At 44.0% G+C, this 17,066-nt stretch overlaps 1 protein-coding gene across 1 annotated transcript in view; it reads left to right on the forward strand.

Annotated features, from left to right (window-relative positions):
• slco2a1 (solute carrier organic anion transporter family, member 2A1) overlaps window positions 1-17,066 on the forward strand; it is a 71,077-nt gene that overhangs the window by 19,004 nt on the left and 35,007 nt on the right. Inside the window, 4 exon segments of the mRNA XM_034179235.1 lie at window positions 4,541-4,614; window positions 4,616-4,754; window positions 4,840-4,938; window positions 5,045-5,184. Of these exon segments, the coding sequence (XP_034035126.1) occupies window positions 4,541-4,614; window positions 4,616-4,754; window positions 4,840-4,938; window positions 5,045-5,184 (452 nt within the window).

Consider the following 17,066-nt stretch of genomic DNA (forward strand, 5'->3'; position numbering starts at 1 on the left):
GTAGAATCATCTGGATGTGGGGAACAGGATTGTCATGGTTACTGGAAAAGACAGAGAGATTATCTTAAAGGTGATAGAGAGAGGTTGAATGGGGCATTAATCCTTGTTCTGTGATGTGATATGTAGCCCAAAAAAAATTGGTTGGGTCTGTAATGGCTCAGAACCTTCCTAAAAGGCTCTCTGAAACAGCTATGTACTATGCTGGGTTTAGAATGCCTCGTTTGCCTTTAATGGCGTCGTTTCAGAGCTTATTTGGCAACCTCATTATGAAATGCAAGTAGGTGGCGCTGATCGGTTGCCGTTGTTTCATTGGCTGCCCTTGCTCTCACTGAAAAGAAAGCATTATTTATTTATTTTCATTGCTTTTATATTTTCTGTTGTGTTTCTATTCAGGTTTTTTTTGCCTCTTTCTCTAAAATTGTATATAATAATCATTAGATTATTAATATATAAACAAAAATAAATTTAAGAAATATTACAATTTGAAAACAAATACACCCGAACGTGATGACAGCTGCAATGCTAACTTTTAACATTGAAATTGCCATAGACATGCTAACGCGTTAGCATCGCTCCCGTTTTTAAGTTTGAAAATACATCTATCAACTGTTTCAGAAGAACATAACAGGTCGGTTTAACATACAAAAGGTAAATAATACTCAGACGTATGCTCTTTAGGGTTTTAGCAGGAGAAAATTAAGCAAAAGAAAGAAGAATAATCGAAGCACTGCTTCGATTGGTTCAAGGTTCAAAGCAAAACCGCGCTGCAGAAAAGTTGTTTACGGACCCGCTGCCGGGTCTGTAATCAATACAGAAATGATCATATTCCTGACAAACACCCCCCAAAACAACGACCACTCTGAAGGACCGATAACATAATCGTTAAGCACAAAGCTTATTGATGTCGGTGGATCGAGTCATTTCTTAACGATACCCAAAAGGAACCGGTTCTCAACACACATCCCTAGCTGCTAAGGGGTTAGCTCATTCCCTTTAGAGGGACAAACCAGAGCTAACTTGCCATTCTAACGTGCAATTCTTACAACAGGAATATGGCGCAACACAAATTTAAAAGAAAATGTGATACTTACAGGCTGTACTGATTGCTGGGGTTGATTTTGTCACAGAGTCGGAACTGACCCTCTACTGAGTATTAAATGCCGACTGAAGCCAGCTCGAAATCGTGCAAGGTTTGTGAAACAGTCCTCCGTGAAATGCGCAGAGCAAAGAAATAGTCGGCGGTTGTATGTACTGGGGATGCGGTTTAAAAATGATAAAAGCCATTGATTGCGTACATTGTTTTCCGTGGGAAGATCGTAGTCCGCTAAACAGCCTGGGAAAGCACACCTGTAGCTCGCCATTGCTCCTCTTCGAGTGTTACGAATGGGTGGGGCACAACCTTATGAATAATTAATTTGGAGGGGCGTGTGTGAAAGGGTGTGTGGGGGTGGGGAGGGGGGGGCTATTGGTGAAAAAGTGACGTAAGTTTTCTCTCAAAAACGGATTGGCCTGTTTTCTATCGGCAATTCAAAAAAGGAGAAATACTTGAAACAGAGGTTCTGAAACTTGCTGGCACTTCGTGTGTATTCCCCACAGCGGGGAGACTCTGAACTAACACCAAAAACATGAAAAAGATGATTTTGATTCTCTATCCCCTTTAATAATTTAGCTAGAATAGAATAGTGTAACTAGAACAGGATTGGTAGGTGCTTGTCCACTTGCTGTGTGGAAGGCTATCTTCTAAGGCTATCTTCTACTCTTCTCCCTCTCTGATCTGGACAAGATCTTGCGTATTGCACAGGTCTTATTTGGTGAACACTGTGGAACTATGGAGGAGCTTGAAGAGATGAGTGGAAGCAGATATGTTCTTAACCATGATGTCACTGAGATCCTTGAAGAAATTATATGAAAGCGCAAACTCTTATGGAAGTTACCAGACGTCAGTAATAGTACTGGAGTTATTTGGTAAGTAGCAGTACCTCAAAGGTGGCTGGCAAGTGTGTTAGCCTACATGGATCTAGGCAGAGAATCCCAGAGAAATGCCAGTTGTCCAGTGAATATAGAATTCTTCAAATTAGTGTCCACTTCATAAACTATATGAAAACCACCATGTTTAGACCCCTCTAGCAAGCAGTGGTCGACAGGCCCAGAGGTTGTGATGAGGGAACCAGAGGAGGCTCAGCTAACATGTGGTCCCCTTTTTAGTCCTTTGTACTGAAGTTCTGAAAGAGCCAGTGCATCAGGATTTGTCCCAATACACCATGTGTCTTCTAGACATTTCTCAAAACTGACATGAAATTTACTCAAAATTGGCAGTGACATTCCTCTGGGGTCTGTTTGATCATAGTATGGACTGAATCACCCTGGGCCTCAAGAGCCCCCAGAATGGCAAAAATTTGACATTTTTATACTTAGAAATGAACTGATGAATAACTGTTCAATAAACTGTTCAATAATGGTTTTTGTAATTTTGCATAAAGATTCTTTGGGGGCTGGCTACAGACAGAAAAAAAAAGAAAACGAAATTACATTTTCCTTGACTTGTCTGAATCCCCCCCCCCCCCCCCCCACCCCCCCAAAAAAGACCTTTTTCACTACGTTTGATTTATTGCAGAAAACAATAGTTCATAGAATTATTGTGGAATTTGATACAAACAATTCTTTGGGAGGTGTCTGGGCGTGGAAACGGAATCCCTGTTGCCCCCCACCCCACCCCCCAGGACGGCAATAAAGGAGCCATTTTTTCCAAACTGATTTGTTCCAGAAAACCTGTTTGCAGATTTTCAGAAATGTGGTGACTTTTTTTCAGCCCAGAAGGGTCAATGTTTTAAGGTGAATATGTACATACCAATGACTGACTTAATGACACTTTCACCATATTTGTTGAAAATGACATTCTTTGTCCAAAGGACTTTAGGTTCTCTTGACCCTATGTTTACTGATTAGCCTTTGCTTTTGGTGGACAGGTGGTGAGGAGGAGACACCTCTGTCCACAGTAAGAGCAGAGGTTCTCCTGCCATCTCCTCAGGCGTTGACTTGGTGTGACCCACTTGCACATGCTCTGGAGATCGTACAAATGCTGTGATAGATGGAGGTTAAAGAGATCTCAACCATCTCTGAGGATGTCATGGCTGCAGCCCCTGTGTCTCAAGTGGTCATTCACCAATCCGTTGACGAACTCTCATGGCCTTAGCTATCACACCCGCAAGGAAGGTCACATGCAGCCAACCCATACTCTGTAGTCGGCTTGTCCGTTGAAAACGGCATGGAGGAGAGACAGTTGAAACCCCGCTGTGCTCTTCTCTGCTGCATTAGTGATTGGCGCACATTCACAGTTACGATGCACAGCTTGTCTGGCTGTTAGTCACATCTGTGTGCTTCCTGTATTTGCTGAGTCCATTGTCCTGGGCAGATTGTTCTCCAATGCACTGTGCAAGGACACGGATGACATTTATTACCAGCTTTTCTGAAGGCTTAGTGAGGGTAATATACAGTTTGTTGGTGCACATGTGGGGAGAAAACCGAGCACAAGACACCTGTCTGAGTGGATAATGAAGATTATCTATCAGCAAACACTGTTGGGCCTCACATCCAAGTGCTGAAGAAGGCTGACTCAGCTTCAACTGTCACCTCGTGTGAGATCAGGGACCTTTTGCAGCAGCCCGAGCGTAGAACAGGAGACCCGAGGTGCTCAGACGAGGAAGCAGACGAGTGGATTGTTTCACAGGTTTACTTTTCTCTGCACCTTTCTTTCTACTCAGATTACGTCCTCAGAGAGCAAGTGGAGTTAGGTCCACCCCAGGTGCACATCTGTTATGTTTTTTAGACTTTGTCCTATAGATCTGAATCCTGGTCTTAAGAATTCCATTTTTCTGCTCCAATCGTCTACTTGCTGTTTAGTTTTGCAGTTTTCACCGCTATGTTTTTTCACAACACTTCCGGAGCCCAAAGCAAACGTCTAGTACTGTTCCTTTCATAAAAGTCTCACCTTGTTTGTTCTCTTGGGCCAAACCAATGTGTCGCAATGAAATGAAAAGAGCCTTGTTAAAGGTGAGTGTTGAAATTAAATAGATTAAGAAGTAGAAACAGTGTCTTAAAAATGGTCATTCTAACATTTTTATTTTCCAAATATTTCTGTGTTTATTCATACAGGTATTCCATAATCCTTTTTTTGTTGTTGTTGTGTTTTGTTTTTTGTTTTTTTTGTTTTTTTGGCTGATTTCCACACCTCAATTGATCCAAATTAAATGGTGATAATGAGCAAATGTTCTGCAGTTTGACTCGCTGTTGTGTTTTAAAAACCTTTAAATCAAAAGCAAACTCATCGTTTCAGTCAGTGATAAGGAGACTGGTATTATCTCCAAGGCTTTTAATTCATCACAGCCTCATGTCTTGTTCTTTGGTTTCACTGTGCGACACGGTATCTTGGCGGTATGTCGAGGGGTCAAGGAAACTTCAGGAAATTAAAGCTTGTCATGTCTTCTCTCTATCTCTCTCATGCTTTTTTTCCCTGGATGTGACATATGTCACCTGGACCCAGACCGCCACGACATTTGTAACCTGCACGCAAACCTGAGTGCCTCGGAGTCCTGCGGGCGTGGGGAGACCAGGCGGTCTGACCGACACTGGCATGTTGTGGTTGCTTATGGGCAGTGCCCAGCTGCTGTTTGGTGTGGGCTCAGTGCCCATCCAACCCTTTGGGATTTCCTACATCGATGACTTTGCTGGAGCTGGAAATTCGCCTCTTTACATCGGTAAAATGGCCTGCAGATCAGCCGTGGGTTGATTTGTGTGATCTCAAGGTGAGCAACGCTCACTTTTCCATCTTGTCATTTACAGCCATCCTTTTTGCTGTTTCTGTATTTGGACCTGCCTTTGGATACCTGCTGGGTTCTGTCATGCTGCGGATCTATGTGAATGTGGACAGAGTTGATTTAGGTAAAGTTTTGTTTGCTAACCATCTCTTAAAACTGCACACAAATGACTGTTGTGTTGAAGTGCTGCCCCCTAGTGACTGGGTGCTGCTCCTTGTGTTGTCCTGTAGCAGCTGAACAAGAACTGAGCCCCAGTGATCCTCGGTGGGTGGGGGCCTGGTGGATGGGCCTCCTCATTACCTCTGGATGTCTGCTGCTCTCCTCCATCCCGTACTTCTTTTTCCCGCGCAGAATACCTTCACACAACAAAGTAAGTCAGCTCTCAGACAGACAAAGTGCTTTGTTCTGTGATTTATGTGTTTTGTGTAGATTTAAGGTGAAGACCGGTGACATATTAATGAAAAAACCAACATAAAGAGAATTTTCTTAAAGATCAACTGCACATGGTCAAAGGTGCGCAGCATGACTGCATTTTAGGTGTGTCCAACTATTTTCTATCTATTATGTAATCTGAGTGCATAGTAAAGTACAGGGCACAGAGGGGATTATTTAGTCACTGAATTAGTTCTGGGTGTGCTCTGGGCATAAATCAGTCAGTCTCATTCCCTTTAAGAAACAAGTGCATCAGGTGCTGGCACTTTATTATTTATTTTGATGTCAGACTCAGAAGTGAGAGGTTTTCTGGCCAGGAAATTAATTTGTGCCTAAAGCGTCAAAGTGTGCAAGCAGGAGAAGCAGTTGTCCACTACAGCTCACTGAGAAGAACCATTTAAGAACCTTGTTTCTGCAACACCTCCTCCTCAGCCTCCTCCAAACACCTGGGCCCATATCCATGAAGCAACTCAAAGAGCTCCGAACTTAGCCTAAAATTTCCTGGCAAGGATTCTTAGCCTAAGAGTGAGCCAGGAGGTGTCTGAGAGCAACTCTGAGCAAGGAGGGGACAGAAACTCTTATCTTTGTGAGGAGGCGGGGTTGACCCCATTGCTGGGTATGACACAGTCCTCTAAGAGCTGTGATTGGTTGTCACAGAAAGGGGAGGAGAAATAAAAAAACCCAAATGCGCTCCGCCCTCCTAGTCATGATTGTAAAGTGAAATCAACTGATCATATAACCTAACATGTAATCGTGAGGATAACTTAATGTCATGATGATGAAACTCAGCAAAATGAAATGGTTACACAGCTTGAAAATGTTTGAATGTACCTCTTTCAAATGCTGATTTTCTATATAGTAAAAGAGTGTGTGCATGCGTGTGTGAGTTTATTTAGTATGTCCATTGAGTACATAATATACTTGTAAATATGTTAGAAATGTATGCATGACACAAGAAAGTGAAAACACTTATTTCCATTGTGGTTATTTTAAATGATCAAATGACAAAATAGAAGTAATAATACCCAAAAATAACTATTTAAACTGATAATAATAAAAAAAATAATGATATTAAGTGTGTATATGATAACAAGAACCTAAACAACTTATAAATATACGAGGTCTATTAGAAAAGTATCCGACCTTATTATTTTTTTCAAAAACCATATGGATTTGAATCACGTGTGATTACATCAGACATGCTTGAACCCTCGTGGCATGCGAGAGTTTTTTCACGCCTGTCGGTTACGTCATTCGCCTGTGGGCAGTCTTTGAGTGAGGAGTCGTCCACCCGCTCGTCGATTTTTTTTCATGTTTAGGAATGGCTCAGAGACTGTTGCTTTGTTTGATAAAATTTTTTTCAAAACTGTAAGGCACAACTGAGTGGACACCATTCAATAAATTCAGATGGTTTTCGGTAAAAATTTTAACGGCTGATGAGAGATTTTGGTCTGGTAGTGTCGCTTTAAGGACGGTCCACGGCGCCTGACGGCGATCTGCGCTTCGAGGCGGCAGCGTCTCCCCGTTTCAAGTTGAAAACTTCCACATTTCAGGCTCTGTTGACGCAGTAAGTCGTCAGAGAACAGAGAACTTTCAGAAGAAGTCGGCCTGAGGAGTTTATTCGGACATTCCATTGTTAACGGTCATTTTGTAATGAAAGAACGTGCGGGCAGAGTCGCATGTCGGGCTGGACCCGACCGCGGGGGGTCGCGGCAGGAAAAACACCTCCGTTGGAAATCTTAACGGGCAAGTTGGAACATGCCCAAGCTGTTAAACAATTTCTCAGTTACTCACTTGTTGAAAGCCATTAAAAGCCGCCTGACTTCTACAAATGGTTTTCAACATGGAGGTGTTTTTCCTGTCGCGGCGCACACAGATTTGCCGAGTCGTCACGGGAAACGACTCGGCGAATTTGCGCGTACGTCTTTCATTAAAAAAATGTCCTTAAACAGTGGAATGTCCGCATAAATTCCTCATGCCGGCCTCTCTGAATCTTCTCTGTTCTCTCACGATGTCCTGGGTGAATTAAGCCTTAAATTAGGATGTTTTAAGCTCGAAACAGGCCGACGACAGCGCCTGGAAGCGCTGCAGGACGTCCCGCTCCGTGGGAAGTCCTACACCGACAGAAACACCCCATAATCTCTCATCAGCCGTTAAACTTTTCACAGAAACCAGCTTAATTTCTCAAATAGTGTCCACTTCGGATATTCCTCACAGGTCCAGAAAAATTTTGATAAAGCAACGCGCGCCGTCTCGAGCAGCGTGTGAAACAAAGGAATTCAGCCGAGAGGGCGGGACCACATCTCACTCAAGGCCTGCCCACAGGGAAATGACGTCACCGACACGCGTGAAAAAACTCACGCATGCGCACGAGGGTTCAAGCATGATTGGTGTAATCGCATGTCATTCAAATCCATATAGTTAAAAAAAAAATAAAAGGGTCGGTTTATTATCTAAGAGACCTCGTATTAAGACAGTAAATTACATGAAATAATTAGGTCGATCAAGCGGGTAGCGTGTTACTGACTCACTGTCCTCCTACATACAGAGAATATCTCTCCTTCCTCCATTTCTCTCCTTTCTAACATCTCCTCTCCTTAAGACACTCTTAGGCTTCTTAAAAGTCCTCCTCCCTCCTCTTACCATTTTGGTACCTTAGGAGCTCTCTTAAGGCCTAAGGTGCTTTGCAGACAATGTTCATCTTACCAAGGGAAATTCTAAGAAATGTCTAAGAATCTGAGGAATTCTAAAATTTTTCTTGGAATAACATCACTAGGAGCTATTTTTAGCCGATCTCCCCCATATCCCATCTGTCCCAGACACAGTGAGACATCGGTCCAGTGTGGGTTCGGCATCAGTTTGACCAGCTAACACTTAACCTAGGCTTGTGTATCATTCATCACACTGACAAAGTGAGGAACCTTGGGGTGATTTTTGATTCCATGTTGTTCTTTGACTGTTGGGGTTTTGCGCTGTTGCCGAGTTTTGGGGTTGTCACTGCATCTGTAATAGGTCCTGTTCCTCCTGTTAATATGAATGTGTGAGCATGCATGGGTCTTCTTGGGGTGTGTGTGTGTGTGTGTGTGTTTGCATGACCTTCGCTTGTCTTGTGTGGACGTGCTTCCTCCTCCCGTGTCCTGTCGGTTGTGTGTGTATGGGAAGGAGTGGCGGAACGAGAGAGTTAGATCTTCGTGTTCTGGGTTATATGGTGCTCTAGTAGTGTTTACCTTTTAGTTCCTGGTTTGCAGGTGCACCCTATTGCCATCATGATTACGCTTGGTATCTGAGTGCAGCATTATGACAGCTGTCCACTGCGAGGGTCCCGCCCCCTCGCACACCTATTGTGTTTCTTCTGTGTGCTTTTATTTCCTTGTGTTTTTGGTATTGCTTATGATTTTTGTATTGGAGTTATTTTAGTAGTTTCTGTCTTATGATGTTTTCTGTATAGTTCCATGTGTACTCTTGTAGGAGTTGCACTTTATTCTTTTGTTCACTGTTCTTTGGTTCACTGTTTCATGACCTGGGTTTATTTTTCAAGTTGATCATCTGTCTTCTTTTCCTTTGGGAATACTCTGAGCTGGCTTTTATTGTCCCCTCTGATGTCACCCTTGGTCCTCATGTGCTTTTGTTTCTCCTGATTACTCACACCTGATCGCAATCAACCAAAGTGTATGTAGTCACATCAGTTTGTCTCCCTCAGCCCCAACCAGTCCCAGCAGAAGACTGCCCCTCCCTGAGCCTGGTTCTGCTGGAGGTTTCTTCCTGTTAAAAGGGAGTTTTTCCTTCCCACTGTCGCCAAGTGCTTGCTCACAGGGGGGTCGTTTTGACCGTTGGGTTTTTCCGTAATTATTGTATGGCTTTTGCCTTACAATATAAGGGCCTTGGGGCAACTATTTGTTGTGATTTGGTGCTATATAAATAAAATTGATTTGATTTGTCGGCTGTTTGTTTCAGTGCTTGTCAGCTACTGCTTCGTCACGTTTCAGTCACCACCTATCACCAACTGTCTTAAGTGTCTCTGCTGTCTCCTTTTGGACAGTAGTTTTACGTTGTGGATTTTGCACTCTGTTTTTGGATTTTGTCACTTGGATGTATTTTGTCTGTCTCTAAAGACACTAGTTATTTTATGGAGTTGTGATTTTGGAGCCTCGCTTTGTCACTTGTTGTCTTGGGAAGAATTAAAACCTTTTGTTTTCACTTACCTTGTGTCTTGGCTATACTGCATTTTGAGGTCCAATTCAGTTCCTGTGGTTTTAACCGTATCATTGACCTACACATTAGCAATATTTCGAGGACTGCTTTCTTCCACCTGAAAAACTATAGAGAAGATTAGTCTCATCCTGTCTGTTTGATGCAGAGACCCTGATCCATGCATTTGTCTCTTCTAGACTGGGTAACTGTAATGTTCTATTTTCTGGTTACCGCAGTCCAACATTAGGGCTCTCCGACTGGTTCAAATGCTGCTGCCAGACTTTTGTCAGGTAGCAGAAAGTTTGACCACATTACACCCATTTTGGGGTCTCTTCACTGGCTTTTAAGGTTGTGCTATTAACCTATAAAATTACTCACGAACTACCCACCTCCTTACTTAGGTGACCTAAAGGCACCTTGACACTTGCACAAATTTGATCCATGCACTGCTGCGCAGTTTGTCGTGCCAGTGCATCCCGCTTTTTCCCGCTGGATGCCACGCTATATAAAATAATGAATTTGTAGCTGATGACGCATTTGCTCTCAGAACTTGGTTGATGAAACCCTTCTCTCAGAAATGATCTACATCTGCAGGTAAGTTTAAAAAAAAAAAAAAAAAAAAGTCACAAATCGTTGAGAAAAGCTGGACAAACAAGCTTTGTCATCGGATAGCCTGCGTATCAAGAGCACAAAAGGGACGAAAACGGAACAAAACGAAACTGAAGCTAACGTTGATCTCAACACTTTAAACGAAATGCACCTGAGCCACAGCTGGAGCAGTGTGTGTGTCTGCATCTCTGCGTTCCAGGACTCAGCACTGGGATGGGGCTCATAGCGCCTGAGTCCTGGAGAAACAGCAAACAGAAGCGTGTTGATTCGACCCACTGTGGAGATCTGTGCACACGTCAATGATCCACCTACTCTGGTTCCTCGTCCAGAACAAAAGAGGGATCATCTCCTTCATCGTCAGAATCCTCACTGTCTGGTTCAGACTCTGATGTCACGACACGCTGCACACTCCGTCTTGTTTCAATTTAAAAAAAAAAAAAAAAAACCTGAAGCGCTTGTTTAACATTCATTAGACACCACAAAAAAACACCACCATACTCCACCAAAATTATACACACTGCAAACACTCCAAATATTTTTCAAATCTCTCAAATACTATAACTCTAATCACTGTCTGTACACCCGAAATGCACACGTACGAGACGGGGGGGACACGCTGTCTGTCTCTGTGCCTTTTTTCAAAACCCTGGTGTCCCTGGTGTTTCTGAAATACACAGCATCAACGATCGTTTTGGCCGGCAGCTCCATGGAAACAAACAAGGCTGATCGCGCTCCTGCAAAGCCTCCCGCTGCGAACAAACACGCAGTGATCAAGGATCACTTCCTCCTCAAAACTTTGAACTGTCAGATGCTGAAAGGGCCAACAGGGTTTTCTCTCTACACAGGCTGGAGGGCAGCAAGCCCTCAGAGTTCATGGACACAATGCTACAGCTCCGGATGGACTTTTGTGCAGCAACTCTCTCCTCACGTGCGCAGCACTGGCCAACACCACGATCACGGACTGCCGTGCGCTGACAGAGGAGGCCAGCAAATTCTTCCTAGCCAGCCAGCACCACTGCATGACCGTGGCAGCACTTGCCACATCACACGCAGCGGCAGAAGCCCCCAAACCCACACCAAGTCCGATGCGGAGCTGCAACTCCTCCACAAAAGCGCTCATAAACTGGCTTTTGTACTGTGTGAAAACATTCAGCTGGTTGAAGGACGTCAAACATAACGCTAACATTAACAAAAATTAAGCAAACGAAAAAAAAAAATCAAGAACTACAGAAAAAACAAAATACGGATGAATGAGGCTTTCGGTGGCATTCATTCAAATTTTTCAACAGTTTAAAATACTGATGAAGCGCCAGATGCAGGAAGGAAGCTGCACGAAGGTTAAACAATGCCAACGCAAATACAGATTTCTTGTTTTGTTTGGGCTTCATTGCCTTCGTTAAGTGCCGTGTGACCAGGCCTTAATATATTCTCTGCTTTTCTGTGAATTTACTGCTGGTGAATTATACCCTTAGGTGTAGTTTTTTCCAGCTGACTGATTCTGCTCTCTTTCTCTGTGTCCGAGGTACCAATGATATCGCACGGGATTGGCAGCTGCAGGTCACAGGATGCTGGACTGACCGCGAGATGCCATGAAGCTGATGCAGCACGCTGCAGTCTGCGTTTGGAATACATGTTGTGTGCGATAGGACGTTTATGGCATGATGACTGAAGAGTGGCCCTGAAGTGGGCCGCTGTATGACACCCCCCCCCCCCCCCCCCGTGATGTAAATGCTTGCATGGTCATCTCAACAATTGCACCTAGTTTTTCATGTTGTTGATTTGTGATATTGTGCCTCTGTATGTTTATAACCACAGTGTATGTGCACCATGGACTGCCAGTGTATGTCATATCTAAAAAATGCACTGTGTAAATGGCAGAAAAACTCAGCACTCAATCCTTAGGACCAGGTTGTTGTTGGTCTGTTGGCCAATCACTATCCACTGCCACTCTGTTTGTCCACATCTAATTTTTAGACCAACATTGCCTTGATCCATTCCTAGTGTGTGTCTGTCTTCTTGTCTTTTGTTTTGGTATTCTTGTATGTGTAACTCTGTCTTATGTGTTTAAGTAGAATAGAATAGATTATTATTGTCATTGCATTGCTGCAATAAAATTCTTGTTGCACTTTCCAAACAGCCGTTAAAAACAAAATAAAATTCAGCACCCTAGAATTGACAAAGAATGCCCATTTGTTATATTAAGTTTATTCATCACTTCAGTGCATTGAAACTGGGTTCCAATGGGGCACTTAGGGTCACAAAGTTCAGTGACCTCAAGAGGTCAACAGAAGTCAGATAGTTTGTCATGTGTCAGATTTGAATTCAGCACATCCAGATTGTCAAAAGAAGACTGGTTGCCAATTTTGTCCCCAAAGTGCCTTTTTAAGTAACCACATGTATCTGTTTTGGCACCCATCTATTATGGAGGATTACACTGTTGAATGCACTGCTAAAACCTGCAAAGAGCATCCTGACGCTGCTCCAGGGCTGTTGTGTAGTGCCACGGAGACGCCATCCTCTATAGAGCTGTTCCTCCGGGATGCAAACTGATGGCTGTCCGGGTCTGCTGGGATGCTGTTTTTGATATGTGCTTGCAGTTCAGTTTGTTTTTCATTTTTGGTTGGTGATATTTGTCTGTCTTGTCTCTCTCTCTCTCTCTCTGCCCTGTTCTGTCTCTCTCTGCTGTCCTTTTCTGGAATTACTCTTTTCTTGTCTGGTGATCCTGTGTATCATTTCTTTTTCTCACTCCTGTTTTTCAGTTTGCTAATATTCTCTTTATCTTTAAGTTCCTCACTCCTTTCATTGCTGGAACGTTCCAGGATTTATTTATTTATTGCCTCTGTGACATTGTCCTGACTCCTGTGTTTCTCTGAAACTCAGCCTTTGTTAACGTGTAATCTGCTTTTGACAGCTTCTTCATCTTGGTAATTTTTTCATTTTTGCATCATTTTCCTTGTGTTCCTTTCTGTCTGCATATTTGGATTCCTTTCAAGCTCATTCTGACAGAGTTTTCCAGCCAAAAATGAATCTAGCAGGCACTCCTCCAAACTTGGCTTGCGTCAAGAAAATTTGACAAGACTGAAATGTTTGACTGAACTGATCTCACCCGAAGCCATCTTTCAGTTTTAGGAGGATGCATGTACTTTGGCTTTTTATTTAACCAGAAAACACTCCTCATGGGTTCATACACGGAGTCGTATTTTGATCATTCCTCCTTTTACGAACTGGATATCACTGTGGTTAAATCAGTCATCCTACACATTCAAAATTTGTGATGTGACTTCATTTAAACAATAATCACCTCGCTTTGGACAAGTGATTAAAGTCCTGATTCATTCAAATATTTTGCAGAACTGGTATATTTAAAAGGAGACCATTTACAAGCCAGCCTGCCTCTTTAGTTTTGAATCCAGATTCAGTTTTGAAAGTACCACTGCATCAGCCCCTTAGTCACTGCCACCGTCTCCAGTGTTTGTTGCTGCTTCGGTCAGCGCTGCAGAGCCCATGCCAGAATGCACTGCAGCACCAGAGCTCGCTCCAGAATTGTTTGCTTTACCCCCAGAGGCCACTAGAGAGGATTATGCTGTAGCCTCAGTCTGCTTTAGAGTTTGCTGCAGTCCCACATGGCCCTGTTTTAGTTCCCACTTCTGTTCCTGTCTCCAGCCAACCAATGACCTGCACATCTCACCTGTTTTTGCGCCTGTCTCTGAGGTGGCCATGGGTTGGTGTCCCACACCCGCTCCTATTCCTGGTTCCAAAGAGCCTCCCCCTTCCTGTTCTTGGGACAGTGGCATTTTCCGTGCCCTAGCTTGGCGACTAGCTGTTTCCTGAGAGGGTTGACCTTGGTGGGGTTTCAGGGCCACGCACCAGACGATGTCTCAGGCTCGCGTTTCAGCCGCTCTTGTGATGGCGTTTCGGTTCTGTCAGTCACTTGAACACCCTCCAGAGGGCATCTCAGCTCTTTGTCGGCTGCACGGTTGCCCTTCTGATGAACTGTCTCTCCTCTGCCGGGTTCTTGGTCATCTTCTGAAGACTTGTGATCGAGCCACTCACTGTCAACCATCCAGCCTTCTCCGCTCACTGCCAGCTCTCCACCTGACTTTTCTCTTTCAACCATCCGCTGCTCTCTCTCTCTCTCTGTCATCCTTCTGTTTTCTCTCTCCCTCTTCTGAACTTTTGTGGAATTACACTTTACCCTGTCTGGTTACTGTGTCAGTTATATTTACAGTAAGTTCCTTATTCCTCAGCTTTGCGCGCGCGCGCGCGTGTGTGTGTGTGTGTGTGTCTGAGAGAGAGAGAGAGAGAGAGAGAGAGAGAGAGAGAGAGAGAGAGAGAGAGAGAGAGAGAGAGAGAGAGAGAGAGAGATCCTGTTTGCTTGCTCCTGGCTCCTGTGTTTTCCCTGGAGCTCAGCTTTTGTGAACTTGGACGCTGCTTTTAACAGCTTCTGCATCTTGCTGTGGAAAAAACAAAAAAAAACCTAAGAAAAAAATCTAAATTTTTGCATCCTATTCCTCATGTGACTTTCTACCTACATTTTTGGATTCAGTTTTGAACTCATCTTGACAAATGTGCACATGTGAACCGCTCAGTGACTGTGGACGAGGGTGTTCATGCTTTCTTCACTCTTTCAGTCAGATTTTTTTCCTGTCTTTTTTTTTTTTTAACTCACCTGCAGTTCAGTGGGATGGTGTTTTGTGTTTACTGACATCTGCTGGCATAATGGCAACATTACATGGTCAGTGTTTTGGTTTTTTTTAAGTAGAATTTAAAACAATTTGCAGAAACATCAAACACACGATTTGATAAGCACAGTTATACTAAATTGATTTCACCCACATTATGTTCAACAAACACAGTGACACTGACCTTTATCAATGGTAAAACTGTAATTTATAACTAGAATGGCACTCTTAGTGCAGCAGATAAGTGAAACAATCATGCAAATGGTGATAAAAGCATCAATTCGGCAGAAATACTCCTTAGACCACTCTTCGTTTGAAAACCTGATTGACCACTTGACTTTCAATCGGTGGTCATGTAGGGGTCAATTGAAGAATTACACAGAGGTCAAAATTAAAAGATGCTCCAATCTTATTGAAAAAATATTCCATACTATTGTCTGACCATAAAGATTACAAAAAGGTATAGTTTGGACTATCCCTGACTGAATTCTATGGAGTTACGGGATAAAAACAGCAAAAATGTGACAAAGGTCAGTGTCATTTGTACAGGGGTCAAAAGTTAAAGTTGCTCCAGTTTGGTAACTAAATTGTCTCCTGTGCTGACCTGGTAACAAAAATGTAGATTGAGTGAGTGAGTTAGCTCATCCTGGTCATCTTTTGTGGTGATTAACTGAAAAACAATACATGCAATCATCTTGGAAATTACCAGCTTAAAGAACACATAATGAGGACAAGCCTGATTGCATCAAGTGAACTTTGATGTACCAGCTTGATCAAAAAGAAGCTTTGTTTGTTTGTGTAAAATCCATTGACATGTCTGCCACTTACTGGATGGTTAGTGGATGTTGGATAATTGATTGGAAATCAGGTGGCTGAACTCACATAAGTGAAAATAAATACATAAGACCTGCTCCCAGGGGGGGCAGCTCTGTGGCTTAGTGGTTTAGCACTGGTTGCTTCACAGCAAGAAGGTCATGGGATCGATTCCCACCGTGGGAGTTTCCATGTTCTCCCCATGTTTGCGTGGGTTCCCCCCACATCCAAAGACATGCAGGTTAGGTGGAGTTCATTCATTAATCTTCAAAACCGCTTATCCGGGATCGGGTCGCAGGGGCAACAGCTCCAGCAGGGATCGCAAACTTCCCTTTCCCGGGCCATATTAACCAACTCTGACTGGGGGACACTGAGGCATTTCCAGGCCAGTGTGATAATATAAAATCTCTCCATCTAGTCCTGGGTCTTTTCGGGGTCTCCTCCCAGATGGACGTGTCTGGACACCTCCCTAGGGAGGTGCCCAGGGGCTCATCCTTACCAGATGGCCAAAAACACCTTAGCTGGCTCCTTTCAACGCGAAGGAGCAGCGGCTCTACTCCAAAGCTCCTCACAGATGGCCGAGCTTCTCACCTTATCTCTAAAGGAGACACCAGCCACCCTCCGGAGGAAACCCATTTTGCCACTTGTCCTGTGATCTAGTTCTTTCGGTCAGGAGAGTAGGAACACAATTGACAGTACAGTTGAGCGAATGCAACCTGTCCCTGCTGCACCGATTCTCCGGCCAATCTCACGCTCCATTGTCCCCTCACTCCTTCACTTGGGGCAAGACATCATTCTCTACCCGGAGTAGGCAATACATCCATTTCCTGTGAGAACCCATGGCCTCAGATTTAGAGGTGATGATCCTCATCCCAGCCATTTCACACTCGGCTGCAAACCGATCCAGTGAGTGTTTGGAGGGTCAGAGTCTGAAGCCAACAGGACGACCAAAAAGCAGTGATGAACCCTGAGCCCACCAACATAAAGACCCTCCGTTCCCAGACTGTGTGGTTGTCAACATGCGTAGAGCTAATCATATTCGCCAATCTTCTCCACTTGGGCCGGTCTAATGCTAGTAGCTCAGCTTCAGCTGGTGATAGGCCCATTGTGCGTAGGTCCATCCTGCCGCCGACATCAATCCAGTGAGTGCGGGGGGCTCCGCGGAGGTCGTTTCCAGCCAGCAGATTGGGGGTCAAAGTGGAAGATAGCATGTGTTGGGTGTTCAGGGGGGAGTCTTTTGATGTGTCTGTAACAGCGCATCCGGCGCTGTGCTGCCAATCGGGACACGGGTTGTTGGGTGCGTTCCCGGAGTGAGATGTTGGAGGCTCTAGCATACCATTTTATGCCCTCTATTATGCGCAGTGCTGTGCTGTCAAAGCTGTCAATTCTCTCTGCCATGGACGTATATAAGAGGCCAGGTTTCTGCTCCATAAAGAATGATGGAGAGGACTGAGGTGTTGTAGAACTGCAGTTTTGTCTTTCTTGAGATGGAGTGGTGTCTCCACACGGCTTCCAAAGGATTTTC

Source organism: Thalassophryne amazonica, chromosome 10, assembly GCF_902500255.1.
Source record: "Thalassophryne amazonica chromosome 10, fThaAma1.1, whole genome shotgun sequence".
Classification (NCBI taxonomy): Eukaryota; Metazoa; Chordata; class Actinopteri; order Batrachoidiformes; family Batrachoididae; genus Thalassophryne; species Thalassophryne amazonica.